Below are 15,035 nucleotides of genomic sequence, written 5' to 3'. Positions count from 1 at the left end.
TCTGCTATTTAACATCAGTATTTCTGAATGTGTGTGTATGTGTTTCTGTCTAAATTTAGCCAACTATTTAGACTTGATGAAACTGTAAATACTACTAACTACTGAGCTAAGTAAATATTGCTTATTTATTAGCAATAGTTATACATCTTTCTATTGAATTTATAATTACGTCAATTTTTATTAATGTTCTTGGAACATTTAAAGTCTTCTGTTGTACCCCCAATCCCCTATAACTGTATGAACCTCCCAGCAAAATTTCTGTACGAATAAATTTATCATTTTTTTTCTTCCTGGAGCATTCCACCTTCCTGGTACATTCTAAATTTGTCTCTTTAGACCTATAAAATAGCTACCAATGTAGAAATTACATTTGTTCATTTATCTTCTTTCTTAGATCTCTGTTTCTGGAATCCAGTCTGCCTTTTCTTTTGGCTTACTGCCTTATTTGGGGGAATTATATCTTGTAGTAACTCTTAAAGAAAGGTGTTTTTTTGTTGTTGTTGCTTTTTGTTTTTGTTTTGTGGTATGGGGATTGAACCCAGGGGCACTCAACCACTGAGCTGTACCCCATTTTTATTTTTTTGAGACAGGTTCTTTCTCAGTTGCCTTGAACTTGCAGTCAACCTTCCTAGTAGCTAGAATCACAGGGGTTTACTACCATGCCTGACAAAAGACAAATATTTTGATGCATTATATCTACACAAGTCTTAGTTCTTTGGTGTTGAAAATATTTTCCTTTAAAATCTTTGAAGGTGTTGCTTCCTTGTCCAGTTTCCTGTGTTGCTGAAGAGACATACCATGCCTTTCTTAGTTCTCATCCTTGATCTTTTTCCCCTCCCTATTCCAAAAGATTTCCCCCTAAAGTTCTGAAATACTGCAATAATGTACCTTGTTGCAAGTCTCCTTTCATTTATTCGTCACAAGTATACTTGTGGGTCTTTTGAATTTATATCCTGTTGTTTGGTAAATTCTTCATTTTATTTTTTAAATTTCCCACGATTTTTCCTTTTCTCTCCCTCTGGAGTTGATATTATCAGATATTGTTAACCCTAGTGGGTTGATCAACAACTAATTTTCTCCTTTCTTCCTTTTATTTCAATTGCTTTATCTTTTCATTGTACTTTCCGAAAGATTTCCTTGGCCTTAATGCTGGTATGAAGTGATTTTTATTTTACCTCTTATCTTTTGTATTTCTAGACACATTTTTTCCTGATTGCTATTTTTTTATAGTGGTGAGTTATTTCATGGAAGCGTTATTTTTTCTTATCCCACCTGGAGACTTGGTTCAAATAATCTCCTAAAACTTAGGTATTTATATTAAAGACTATATGGCAGGAAGCGGTTTGATTCCTTTTGGTTCCTCTGTGGGGCATTTGGGTAGACAGCCAGCTTTCTGATACTAACTCCGAACTGGTCTTTTCTTCAGAGTGGGTTAGTTTTCTTAAAAAGAAGGATCCTCTGTCTTTTCCTGCCTGGGGTATATAATCTTGGCTACTGGTATTCTGAAGCTAACTGTGGGAAAGGAGGCCCACTGTCCTTGTGCCTTCTTTACCCTGCCCTTTCCTCCAAGATATGAGGCTTACTAGTCAATTTCTCTAAAATGTAATTTCTCATTTTCTTCTTGAGGTTGGGATGGGAACCTAGACGTCCATATTTTTCTTACACAGTTTTAAAGAATTACCACCACCACTTCCTTTTCATCACCAGCTCCACCACCATATGCCTTCCACCCTAGAATCTGATACTTGGAATTGTGAGTTGAATCTCAGTTTCTGTTCTCTTCTCTGACTGAAAGCACCTGGCTTTGTTCATCATCTCCTCCTGATCAGTTCCTCTCCCATTCACTTATTGTCTATGTATAGTCTGTCTCTTAGTTTTATTTAAAATAAGTGAGAAAAAAAATGGTATATTTTATTTCAGTTCACTGAATTGTTTTGTGAGTTTTTTGCTTTTTGTTTTTTGTTTTTTTTTTGTTGTACTGAGGATCGACCCACCCAGGGCACTTTACCACTGAGCTACATCCCCAGTCCTTTTTGTTTTCTATTTTCAGATTAAAACTTGCTAAATTCCTGAGGCTGATTTGGAACTTGTGATCCTCCTGTCTCATCCTCCTGGGTTGCTGGGATTACTGGTGTGCACCATTGCACCCAACTTTGAGTTTGCCTAAGAAACTTTTTTTACTTAGCCATCTTGTCCTTGCAACCAGAGCTTCCTCAAAACATTTTGGGAACTATTTTTAAATTTCCTTGCTTGAAGCTCTTAGTCTGAACAAAAACTACCCACATAGTAGTAACGGTCATCTTTACAGTGACCATGTATTTTAAAGTCCTGCTATTAAAATCTTTTTCTGTCTAGGTTCTACAAAATGACCTTGAAAAAACAGCTGGAAGCACAAATGTTCCATCAGAACAAGAACCCACTAGTAGAAGTAAGAAATCTAAATAATTGTTCAATTTAAAGATTACCTAAAGTGCCTTTTATGGGTTTAAAACTAAAACAAATGTAAATTCTTAACTAATGTAAGTTTAAAGGTGCTTGGGACTTCATATATATCTTTTTTCTCCCAATAAATCTTTTGTAGAAAAGCATAAGAAGGCTTTGTTTCTATAAACAGCAGTTATAAATATTTGACAGATATTTACCCACACCAAAAAATTCTTCCATCTTTAGATAAAATGAGACTTTTTTTTTTTTTAATTGAATACCCATATTTGGGTACGTTAGCTTTTTATCACTGTGGTCAAAATATCTGATAAGAACAACTTAGAGAAGAAAAAGTTTGTTTTGGGCTCATGGTTTCAGAGTTTCATTCTGCGGTTGACCAACACTATTGCTCTGGGCTTATTATAAGGCAAATAGTATGGCAGAGGACGTGGCAGAAGAAAGGTGCTTGGCTCATGGCAGCTAGGAAGCAGAGAGAGATCAAGGATTCAGAGACAAGATATACAGTCATTGCCATACCCCCAGTGACTTACTTCTTCCAGCCATGCCCCACCTGCCTACAGTTACCACCCAGTAGTCCATTTAAATTATTAATCCATCAAATGGATTAAACAACTAGTGAGATTACAGCTCTCATAATCTAATAATTTCACTGTTGAATATTCCTATGTTGCCTAACACATGAGCTTTTTGCAGGACACCTTTCATATCCAAACCACTGGGGCCTTAACTTCTAAAAATTCTGATTCATTAGAAATCAGGTGACTTTCATGATATTTATTTAATGTCCCCAGATTAAATCTGATTAACTAAATTTTTAAACTGCAGCTAAGAAAAATTTTTAATTACCTTTTTTTGGGGATCATGAGTGTCTTTTGATTACTCTCATTCATGCATATTGTATTTATTTGGCATTGTATTTATTTTTTAACTTATTGTATTTATTTACTATTGTAAATTTAACAACTGTTTGTATTGCACCAATGTTAAATTAAGACTTTATTTTGATGCAGATGACCAAGATAGCTCTCCTGTGAAACCTTGTTACCTCAATATCTTGGAAAATGAGCAACCTTTAAATAGTGCTGCCCATAAGGACTCACTTACTACTATTGATTCATCTAAACAACCTAACCCTTTGCCGTTACCTTTAACTGAAATTGAAACCTTAGTGCCTAGAGTCAAAGAAGTTAAATCTGCTCAGGAAACTCCTGAAAGCTCTCTCGCTGGAAGTCCTGATACTGAATCTCCAGTGTTAGTGAATGATTATGTATGTATCACTTAAATTTCCAGTTATTTTTTATTTTCATTTTTGTGCATTAGTTTTTCATTTTCAGGTTAACATTTTAAGTGTGTAAACCAAGCTGCACTGTGTTTAGGTTTAGATATGTTCAGAACATTTTAATTTCATAGTCACACTTATTTTGAACTTTATTCAAAGAGCAATAGTCAATTAAGATGACCATCCTAAAACCTAAAGGTTATTCTTTTTATAGTTTTGAGAACCAAAAAAGATGATTTTAGGTGGCAACTTTGAAAGAGTTCATTTTCAGTTCAGATCTGAAGTGATGATGATACATGAGTCATCATCCCTCTCATACTGTCCTTTTATTTATTTATTTATTTTTTGGTATTGAATATTGAAACCAGGGAAACTTTACCTGTGCGCTATATCCCAATTCTTTCTTTTTCTTTCCTTTTTTTATTTTTAGACAGGGTCTGGCTAAGTTGCCTAGGTTGGCTTGAAACTTGTGATCCTCCTGCCTCAGCCTCGAGTCACTGGGATTACAGGCATGTACCATCATGCCCAACAATACACTACTCATTTTTGACTTTTCAACTACTTAGGAAATTTTACAAGTCTTTGATAAACCTAAAAGTTTACATTTGCGATGTGAAATAAAACAATTTGACAGCAATAGAGTCCTTATTTCTGTACAGTGAATGGCATGAAAATATACTAGGAAATCTGTACTTATGATAGTAAGTAGTAAGTTTAATTTTATTCTGGACCTTTGTTTCAATTAAGTTTATACTAGCAGGTTATGTTTTGGATCTTGGGTTGTATATGTTTTATATGCTTTACTTTCTCCTCAGCAAAATCAAAAAGACTTGTAACACAGTATTTTAACCTAAACAAATATTTCTAGATATAAGAAAGGTACTTCATTATTTAAAAATTAAACCGATTTACTTCTTGAACATAAATTCACAATTATGATTTAATAACTTCTGAGAAAGGGGCTTATAATGGTTTAAAAACATTAGAAGAAAGTAGCCCTCCTATGCTGTTTTGTTTTCCTCACTGGCAGTAAATGTATGCATTTAAAACTGAAAATTAGTTGAATTACTTAATTGAAATAACTTGAAGTGAGATTTTAGAGAATCTAAAATTTGAATTTTGGAAAGAGATCCCTTCTGAAAGTTTTCATGCATGAAAGTAAAATGGTTAAAGTCATGGTCTGTAAAAATTAATCTAATGAATATAAAATAAATTGTCAAGGGTCAGAAGTGGTAGAGCATGCCTATAATCCCAGTGACTTGGGAGGCTGAGGTGGGAGGATCTCAAGTTTGAGGCCAAGCAGCAAGGGCTAGAAATGTAGTTAAACGTGCCCCAGGTTCAATCTCCAGTATCAAAAGGAAAAAAAGGTACATGTTAAGGAAGGGGTACATTAGGTGGTTCCACTATCACATGAGTACTATAATGAAGGTGAACAAGAGTGGGATGGGTAGACTTGCAGGAAAAGAAAAAGCATAAGGTTTCTATTTGGTTAGTTGGTAGAGAGATGATACTTTTAAAAATTAGAAGGGATTGGGCTGGGGATATAGCTCAGTTGGTAGAGTGCTTGCCTCACAAGCACAAGGCCCTGGGTTCAGTCCTCAGAACTGAAAAAAAAAAATTATCTGACAAAAATATTAGGAGGGAAAGGAAAAAAGTTTGAGGTGATCACAAAGGTAAATTTTTAAATTCATACTTTAAGTATCTAATTGAGTCTTGATGGAGTTAATATATTGAAAACTTTATTAAGTATTTAGTTACATTCTGCTTGTACAGCACTGATACATTCTGCAGACATATTAAGAAGTGAGTAATTTTACTAGTTAGCCCTCCCTATAACTTCTATTATATCTTTCTAAAGTCTATGAAAATAAGCTCTTGAACAAAAATACCTCACTGGGCATGATGGTGCACACCTGTAATCCCAGCAGCTCAGGAGGCTGAGGGAGGAAGATTTTGAGTTCAAAACCAGCCTCAGTGAAAGCAAGGCACTAAGCAACTCAGTGAGAACCTATCTCTAAATAAAATACAAAATAGGACTGGGGAGTATGGCTTGATATTGAATGCCCCTGAGTTCAATCCCCAGCACCCAAAAAAAAAAAATCTCAACAGTATGCTCACAGCTGCAGATGTGTAAACCTTTGAACGAACTCTAGATTTCTGATACATTCATATAAATATGAATACAAGAGAAAATCTTAGAATTACTAATACATATTTACATTTAAGAATGCACTTTATTTCTTGGAATGGATGACAGATGTAGATCAAGAGATAAAATGCTTTAGTTTTCATTAAATATAATTTATCTTATAGGAAGCAGAATCTGGTAACATAAGCCAAAAGTCTGATGAAGAAGATTTTGTGAAAGTTGAAGATTTACCACTTAAACTGACAATATATTCAGAGGTATTTGCTTGTCTTTAATTAAATTTGTCTTTATATAACAGATACTGTTGAGATGAGAATTTTTTATATTTTTAATCTTCATTCCAAAGGCAGATCTAAGGAAGAAAATGGTAGAAGAACAACAGAAAAATCATTTATCTGGTGAAATATGTGAAATGCAGACTGAAGAATTAGTTGGAAATTCTCAGACACTAAAAGAACCTGGTAAGTAAGATTCATCACTTTTAATTTTACATTGAAAAAAATTTGAATCATGATACTACCATTTGGATTCTTAAAATTTTTTTAGTGTGGTACTAGCTCCTGGGAGATTTAAGCCTCATATCAAAAAGGAGACATTCTGTAAAAATTTTAATTTAGCTGCTTAATTTATAAAACAATATTCTCATGTAATTATCAAATAATTTTTTCATCTTTAAAATCTTCAGTTTTAGCAAATTTATGCAAGCATGTGATTTAAAGAAAGGTACAGGGGGCTGGGGAGATAGCTCAGTCAGTAGAGTGCTTACCTTGTAAGCACAAGGCCCTGGGTTTGATCCCCAGCACCCAAAAAAAAAAAAGAAAGGTACAAAAAGTTGATGATTAATAGCAAGCATCCACTTCTTTTCATTATTGGTTTTCTTTCCTATAACAAATTTGTATTTAGACCTATTTCCCCTCCTCCTCAGTGTTCCTATATTTGGTTATTTTTTTTTTTTCTGTTTTTTTTATCTTTGTTATTTTAAATATATATACTTTTTCCAGGCATGGTGACACACACCTGTAATCCCAGATACTTGGGAGGCTGAGGCAGAAAAATTGCAGGTTCGAGGCGAGCCTAAGCAACTTAGTGAGACCCTAGCTCAAAATTTAAAAGTAAAAAGAAGAAAGGACTGGGAATGTAGCTCAGTGGTAAAGTGCCTCTGGGTTCGGTACTAAAAATAAACCAACAGCTTTTCTAGTTCTATCAGTTTGGATCATTTTCATTCTTACTCTTCCCTCTTTCCTCTTACCTTCTTAAGTATTCTTACATTATTAAGGTTATTAAAATAAATGCACATTTTGTCTTTATATATATACTTTAACTGAAGATGATTTTATATAACGCATCGTAGAGCCAAGTGATAGTCCCAGATTTACTCTTTTATAGGTTTAGTAGCATGGGTGTAAAAGTGTAATGAGCCACTCAGATAATATTTCTTGCATCAAGATCAAAAGATTCTCTTTTTGTTATTCTCCATCAATTCATCAATTGGTTCAAATCATATATGATTTTTTAAAAAAATTTTTTCCACAAATGGGGAAGAGAAGGGCAAACCATTCAAATATGAAACCTTCAGTCAGTGCCCCAGTTATCAGCTCAGTTTTCTCTGCCTGTTCTAGTACATGGCAACCATCCCAGGTGCACAGTATGGGGGCACTTGGACAGTATGCTCTTCTGCTTTGGGCTTTCCTAAACTTTGTTGGTGTCTCCTATTCTCTCATTTCTAACTACCAGCTTTTTTGTTGTTGTTGATCTAAATTTAATTCCTTTTACAGTTATTTCTTTTTTTTTTTTTTTCTGTTGGCGTCTTTTTGAAATATAAGAACTATCTGCTTAGTGTGCCATCCTGAAATAAATCCTTGCCTTTATTTTTTACTGTGTGTGTGATCAGAGAACTGGAGCTAAATTAGGATCTCTTTTATAATATTCTAAAAGCTGTAAGAAAACAATATTACAAGTAAAATTTAGTAAGTAATGTCTTAATCCATCAAATAGTTTATAAGGCATTAATTATTGTTATGTTTTTCAGAAACAGTGGGAGCCCAGAGTGTATGAGATGTCTTCAGAGACTCATCTAACTCTCTCTTTATAAAGTCATCACATATATGAAAATGACCCTAAATAAACATTGTTATGATCTGTATAAAATGTAAATTAGTTTGACACTGCATTTTTGGTAGGTGTGTTAATTTCTGCCCATGGCAGTTTAAAACATCAGAAACTGAATTCTGGACAGAGTTAAGCCTTGTTATATACTGTGGCTGTTCTTTGTTTTTTTGTTTTTTCCTCTTGCTTTTATGGTCTTGATTTTCTTCTCATTGTGATGTTTGGTAACGTTAAATTTAAAATGTAGTTTTAAATAAAGTTTGAACTTATCTGTAAAATATCTTTTTGGAAATTATGTTGAATTCTCTACAGCAAATTGCTATTCTATGTAGTATTAGGCAATTGAGAGAGCAGTGGCTGAGAATTAGAGAAATACATTTATTTATTGTAAAGCCCCGCCATTGGGCCAGTCTTGCACATATGCCAGTGTTTCTGCTATTGGATCTGATTAATATTCTTTGAATAGCTGCAGGTCCTATTCCTCTATATAAATAAAACAGGACTGTGATAATGTGCTTCCCTATCATGCACAGACCTTGGGTTTGATCCCCAGCAACACACACACACACACAGAAGAAAAGAATAGGACAGGTTATAAACATATCCAGGATATCTGTGAAGTTATCATAGACTACATATATGTTAATCTATTCAAATTGCATAAGAAGTTAAGTTTAGAATATATGTACTTACCTAGAACTTACATAATTATCTATTAGATGAATATTTTCCAGAATTTCAACTCCTATCTATAATGCCTCAATATGGATTTTAAAATAAGCTTTCTAAAGTTAGCATTTCTGCACAGTCAGTAATCTTCTGGTTAATTTTAAATGAAAAACCAAATCCTTTCAAGTAGGCGTAAATAAAATCTAAATTTATGTAATACAACATTAAGATTCTTGTCTTTTGAGATAATAGTTTAAAGGTCTAGTGGTTGATTCTGTGTGTAGTAAAAAACAGGTTCACAGGTGAAGTATTAAAGAAAATCTATGTGACTTCTTCATAACTAATTAAACCGACTTTTAAATGGTGATTGACTGTTTTATCCCATACTTGCCATAGACACATAGATGTCAAAAGATCCAGTTAATCTTATAGATTCTTCCTGGAGTAAAATTTGAAGAATATGAGGAATTAGTTCTTAGTTCCAAGTAGTCTTTCAAATTGTTACCAATGGTCTAAAATACTTTATAATAAAAGAACTAGCTTGGTATTCCTTTAAAATTCTTTCTTGTTTGATACCTTAGTATCAAGTTTAAACTGTAATGTCTAACCAAGGAATACTAAATGAGAATTTTCCTATGGGGAAATTTATTCTGTTGATATTTAGTTTGAATTGTGTAAGACATGTATCTCCAATTTTATAAAACCTATATGGAAAATTGTTAGTCCAGAGTGAGGGTTATTATCTAGTTGGACTGACTTAAAGGAAAGTGGAACAATAAGTTACTTTGTATGTGTACTCAGATTCTGTATTTTCTTGACTCTAATCAGGAAAGGAGAAAACTTCATTTTGGTTCTCAAGTCAAGCCTTACATATTGCAGGTGTCTATGTCTGCATGCATATTAAGGATAGAGTAGAAGAACTATATTTAATACTTTAGTTATCACCATGGTACCTATGAACATTATTAAACTAGCTTTTGTTATAGCTTCTAATTTGTTGTTTTTTGAATTTAGTAGATATTTTAGTTTTTAAATACCCAGGCTTGAGAGCAGATATGTTGTTTAATGTTTTTTCTAGTAACTATTGGTAAAGGTTTAGGCATTTAATATTCCTGTTTGTCTGACATTTTAAACTTTGGTTAGAGATAGAGGGGGGAAAAAGGTCAAATGAGAGAGAGAGAAACCCTATGCAGGTTGAGCAAATGCCTAAAATGATGAGCTAGCCAGACTGTGAAGATACTCTTTGTATTTTGTAACATTCACTTTGGGTAAATGCTTTTTCACTGTTAATAAATGTATATCCTATGTACAACCCTGAATTGCATTTTTATTTAAATTGACATACTCATGTATGCTTTAGAGTTTATTGCAGAACTGTGGATTATTTGACAGTGTCTAATGTAGAAAAAGAAAAAAAAAAAAAAAAAAAATCAGGACACAAAAAATGACACACTGACCAGAAAGATTTATTCAACTTTAGACCACTGTTTTTACAGTGAACATATGCTTTATTATTTCTTAGTTAACATTTATTTTACATACTATTCTAAGAATATCATTGTTGGATATGACATATAAATCTGTGGCTAGAGGAGGAAATGAGAATGAGATTTATAAGGAAGAAGCTTATTGTGTTCACAGGTGAGGGTGTTGGCACATGCCAGTTAGGAGGCAGAAGACAGGATCCAAGGGAAAGCCTAGGCAGAGCCTTTATTGAGCTTTCCTGGGGAAAACCATAGCAAGGCAGAGTAGCCAAGAAACAAATAATTGGTTCATCTGGACTTGGTGAATAACAGTTTAGGATTGGCTAATTCCAATAATTCCGTTGGAGTTATTGCACGTTGCAACTCTTTCTCTGCTTGCATATTAAAGATAGATACAGTTGAAGAACTGTATTTACCTTCTACATAGTAATTGGAGTTTGGGCTATAGGAATGTACTGTTTTCTGGTACCTTGATCAGGGATCATGTTAACCAGGGAAAATACTGGCTTGTGTGTGAGAGTTACATAAGGAGATGGTTGAGGCTGTTGACCATCAGATTGCTCCGTTTCCATATCGAAGACCTGTTCCTGGCCTAGAGGGAGAGCTAGACCCTTTGGGCCCATTCTCTCTCTGATTAATGAGCTTTTAAAGATGTCAAAACATAATAAAATCAGGAATTAGTATGACTAATACATAACACTTTGTAGAAAACTTTCTCATTTACTCAAAAATTCCCTTGGTTCTTGTCCAGCTTACTTTACTATATGAACAGCTCATCTGTCAAACAGATAGGGAGTCTGGATTTCACTATACAAAGAAGATTGCCCAGTCACCTTGACTGGAAGAGCCAGCATTTCCTGTTGTGGTTCTTGTGCAACTCTGATTGTTACTCTGACATTCCTTGTTTTTACATGTCCAGATTCTACCTCAGGTTCACTTCACATTTAGGTCTATTTTTTATTTTAGTAATTGGATTTTTTGTTTTGTTGGTTGATATTTATTTTTTGTATGGCATGATATAAGGATCATTTTATTTCCCTCCTACATAGAGGTTCAGATGGCATCATTTGTTGAAAAAACTGTCCTTTCCCTATTAAAGTATCATTTTTGTGGATATTGGTTATATGTATGTGACTCTGGAATCTTTATGTTCCATTGAATTATCTATTCTTTAAATCATCATCTTGACTAGCATTGTAATAAATCTGGAAATTAAGTCATCTAAAATATTCTTTCTCAAATATTTGGCTATTCTATGTACTTCGCAATTTTGCATTTCCAATTTTAGGACCAGCTTGTTAATTTTTGCAAACCAAAAACCTGCTGGGATTTTTATTGGAATTGCATTGAATATTTAGATCAGGTTGAAGGAAATGGGAATGTAAACACTATTGAGTTTTCCAGTTCATGAACGTAGTATAACTTTCTGTTCATTTAGGTCTTCTTTTGAGAAGATATAAATTTAGTTTAACAGTATTTTTTTCTCTTAGCAATTGACAATGTCCATTCGTTGTCTTCTGGCCTGCATTATAAGTGTGTGTGTGTGTGTGTGTGTGTGTGTGTTTTAAGCAAGAAGTCTGCTGGCATTATTATTCTTTATGCAATGTATCTTTTATCTGACTGCTTTTAAACTTGATCTTGAGCTGTGGGTTTCTAGCTTAACACCCTCTATTCTTCATCTCATCCTTTTTCTTTTCTTCCTATAATTACCATCTAAAAACTATCATTCACACCTGTCTCCCCTCATTTACAATTAAAATGCATGTCTGACTTGTTCAACATGGTATCCCCAGCAACCAAACAGGAGCTGGGGTAGGATTGGTGCTCAGTGTTTGTCAACTTTGTGATGCTGCCTGCCTACAACATTCATCCACCACTTGGGTAATAACTGGTGCTGACCTAATATTTTTTCTTTGACTATTCACAAACATTCTAGAATTACTGATTTCAGTGTCAAATACTGATAGGTTAAAAGGGGAAAAAATTAGGTAGATTTTTCCAAATGTTGTTGTAGAAGACAAGTATAATTGTGAAATCACCACCACTATTAACCTCTCACTTAAGGAAAACAAAAACAACTTGAGGTCAACTCGAGAGCAATTGGAATTCCTCTCTACCTACTACTTCTAATCTTATCAACAGCTTTTGACCTGGAAAATAGTTTTCTTGCCCCCAGTATTTTCCTATTATTGAAGAGTTTGGTTGAGTAGGACAGAGGATAAAGGAGTATCCATGTGTGCCTGTGTTCTCTTTTATCTGTGGAGAACATTCTGATAAAATGGGCATTCATTTTGTTAATATGACAAAATACCTGCAATATTATCAAAATGTTATAACACAAATGCTTGCCTATATTTTTGAACAAATATATATTTTCAGTGCTATTTCTTACTGTTTTTTACCATTTCTCTAGGTTTTTGAGGGGCTAAGGTGTATAGTCATAGAAATTTTGCACCAACTTTCCAGTGACATTGCTTCTATTTGCACCAAGGTTTAAGTACTACATTAATTATTTGTCAAGCCCCATGAAAGTTGTCTCTGTCTTTGCCAAGTACGAAGACATTTTTACAAAAAACACATTTTTACAAAAAATTTTCTTAGTTTTAAGAAAACTAAGCCTGCCAAGGAGAAATTCTACAAAGAAGGTTCGGTACAGGAAAACATTAATTAAAAGTCTTATCTTTTTATGTAATTACTTAAGACTTGTAAGATACTAGCTGCCAATACCTCTGACACCTGCTTTTCAACAATGTTTTATAACTACATCTGTCACTGGAAAGTATGTCAAGTGACACAATATCAAGTTTATTTGTAAAAGAAAGGAAGTAGAGAAGGACAATGACAGAAAACTAAAAGTCATAATTTAGAACAAAAATGGAATGAAAAGTATCAATTTCATACCAACCCCTATGGTATACCCTTAATTGGTTTGAGAACTGGAACTCCAATTTTAAAAATAGCACTCATTTCATCAGTCAAGTAGGAGACCCAAGAAAAGTATGGAATCTGGGAAGCCAAAGTTGAAAGTGTTTCAAGGAACAGGATCAAATATACTAATTGGATAATTAGGATTGAGAATTGACCACTAGGTTTAGCACTATGGTGACCACCAATAATCTTGACAAGTGTAATTGTCTCGCAGTGGTAGGGTGAAAATATGACTAGAGTAGGCTTAACTGGTTTTAAGAGAGAATGGGAGCATCATGGTGCATGCTATAATCCTAGTGACTCAGGAGGCTGAAGCAGGAGGATCATGAGTTCAAACACAGCCTCAGCAACTTGGTGAGGCTGTGAGCAACTCAGCAAGATCCTGTCTCTAATAAAATATAAAAAAGAGCTGGGAATGTGTCTTGGTAGTTAAGTGCCCCTCGGTTCAATCAGTACAAAAAGAAAAAAAAATTCAATGAGGGTTGGGGATGTATCAATGTTAAAGCACCCCTGGATTTAATACCCAGTATCTTAATAATAATAATAAACAGGGTGTGGTGGTGCATGCCTTTAATCCCAGCAGCTCTGGAGACTGAGGCAGGAGGATCTCAAGTTCAAAGCCAGCCTCAGCAATTTAGCAAGACACTGTCTCCAAATAAAAAGTAAAAAGGGCTGGAAATGTGGCTCAGTGGTTAAAGTGACCCTGGATTCAATCCCTGGTACCAATAAATAAATAAACAATAGGAGAGGGATTGGAGATAATTCAAAGTGAATGAAAAAGGCTGAGTGCTCTTTGATTATCCTTATAAAAGTTTTGAATATCAAAGCTAGATAAGAACAATATGAAGAAAGAAAATGATGGGTCAGTTTTACTCATTAGCAAAATGGATTTGACAGTGTACAGATATTTAATTTATATTTATCCTAATTGGGGATGGATTAATAGTAGAATCATCTATTGATGTGATATGTTCCATTTATAGGCTGAGAGAGAAAAAAACATATGATCATGTCGATTAAAAAGCCAAAAGGACTAGAAGGGTACTCTTACTTTGAGAAATGATTTCTTTTGAAATGTGCTACCACCATTCTTAATGATGAATAATTAGGCACATCTCTTTTAGAATGAAGAAAAAGAAGTGCATGACCATAATTATAACTTCGTTTCCATATTGTACTGTAGATTTTACCCAGTGTTCTAAGACAATAACGCAGGGAAAGCAGAAGCCAGAACTACAAATAGAATACCTTGCTTTTATTCACCTGCAACCAAAGAACACATTAATTGAGCCTTTATTAGTAACTCAGTGCTGACTCTTTTGGGGAAAATAAATACTTTTTTAGGAACACAAAAATGATTTTAATGGCTTCTGAGAGACAAGAGAATTCTTTCCCGTTTCAAATAACTATAGATTATCTTCAAACTTTGGGAATCAACCAACTCTAACAGCCCTTGCCTGAGACAATGACCTAATTTTTTTTTTGACAGTGCTAAGGCTTGGAACCAAGGCCTAGCACACTGAGCTGCATCCCCAGCCTTTTTTATTTTTTTAAAATTTGAGGCACGGTCTCACCAAATTGCTGAGATTGGCCTCAAAATTGTGATCCTTCTGCCTCAGCCTCCTAAATTGCTGGGATTACAAGCATGCATCACCTGTAATTTTAATATTAATCTCTGTCCATTAAAGAACATGGGAGGTCTTTCTGTCTTTCATTGTCTTTTCCAAAGTCCTTTAGTACTGTTTTATAATTTTTATTATAGAGGCCTTTCACCTCCTTGGTTAGATTTATTCCTAGGTCATTCATTCATACTGGAGAATTAATCCAGGGGTTCTCTGTCACTGAGTTACGACACTAACCCTTTTTTTTATTATTATTTTGAGACAGGGTTTAAGTTTCTTGGGTTGGCCTTGAATTTGTGATTCTCCTGCCTCACCCTCCCAGGTTAGTGGAATGACAGGTGTGCACTACTGTG

The 15,035-nt window shown here is 34.2% G+C and overlaps 1 protein-coding gene across 19 annotated transcripts in view; it reads left to right on the top strand.

Annotated features, from left to right (window-relative positions):
• The window catches only part of PCM1 (pericentriolar material 1), a 100,468-nt gene that overhangs the window by 78,545 nt on the left and 6,888 nt on the right, over positions 1 to 15,035 (top strand). For 13 of the 19 annotated variants that reach the window (XM_079142703.1, XM_079142701.1, XM_079142704.1 and 10 more), the window contains 4 exons: positions 2,356 to 2,428; positions 3,456 to 3,712; positions 6,038 to 6,130; positions 6,220 to 6,334. In XM_079142703.1, coding sequence (XP_078998829.1) covers positions 2,356 to 2,428; positions 3,456 to 3,712; positions 6,038 to 6,130; positions 6,220 to 6,334 — 538 coding nt within the window. Of the gene's footprint in view, positions 1 to 2,355; positions 2,429 to 3,455; positions 3,713 to 6,037; positions 6,131 to 6,219; positions 6,335 to 7,902; positions 9,955 to 15,035 lie in introns of those variants that run through there. The other 6 variants (XM_079142717.1, XM_079142715.1, XM_079142710.1 and 3 more) reach the window with 2 other exon arrangements.

This window comes from Sciurus vulgaris, assembly GCF_902686455.1.
Source record: "Sciurus vulgaris genome assembly, chromosome: 5".
In the NCBI taxonomy this organism is placed as follows: Eukaryota; Metazoa; Chordata; class Mammalia; order Rodentia; family Sciuridae; genus Sciurus; species Sciurus vulgaris.
This window is presented reverse-complemented; position numbering and strand designations above follow the sequence as displayed.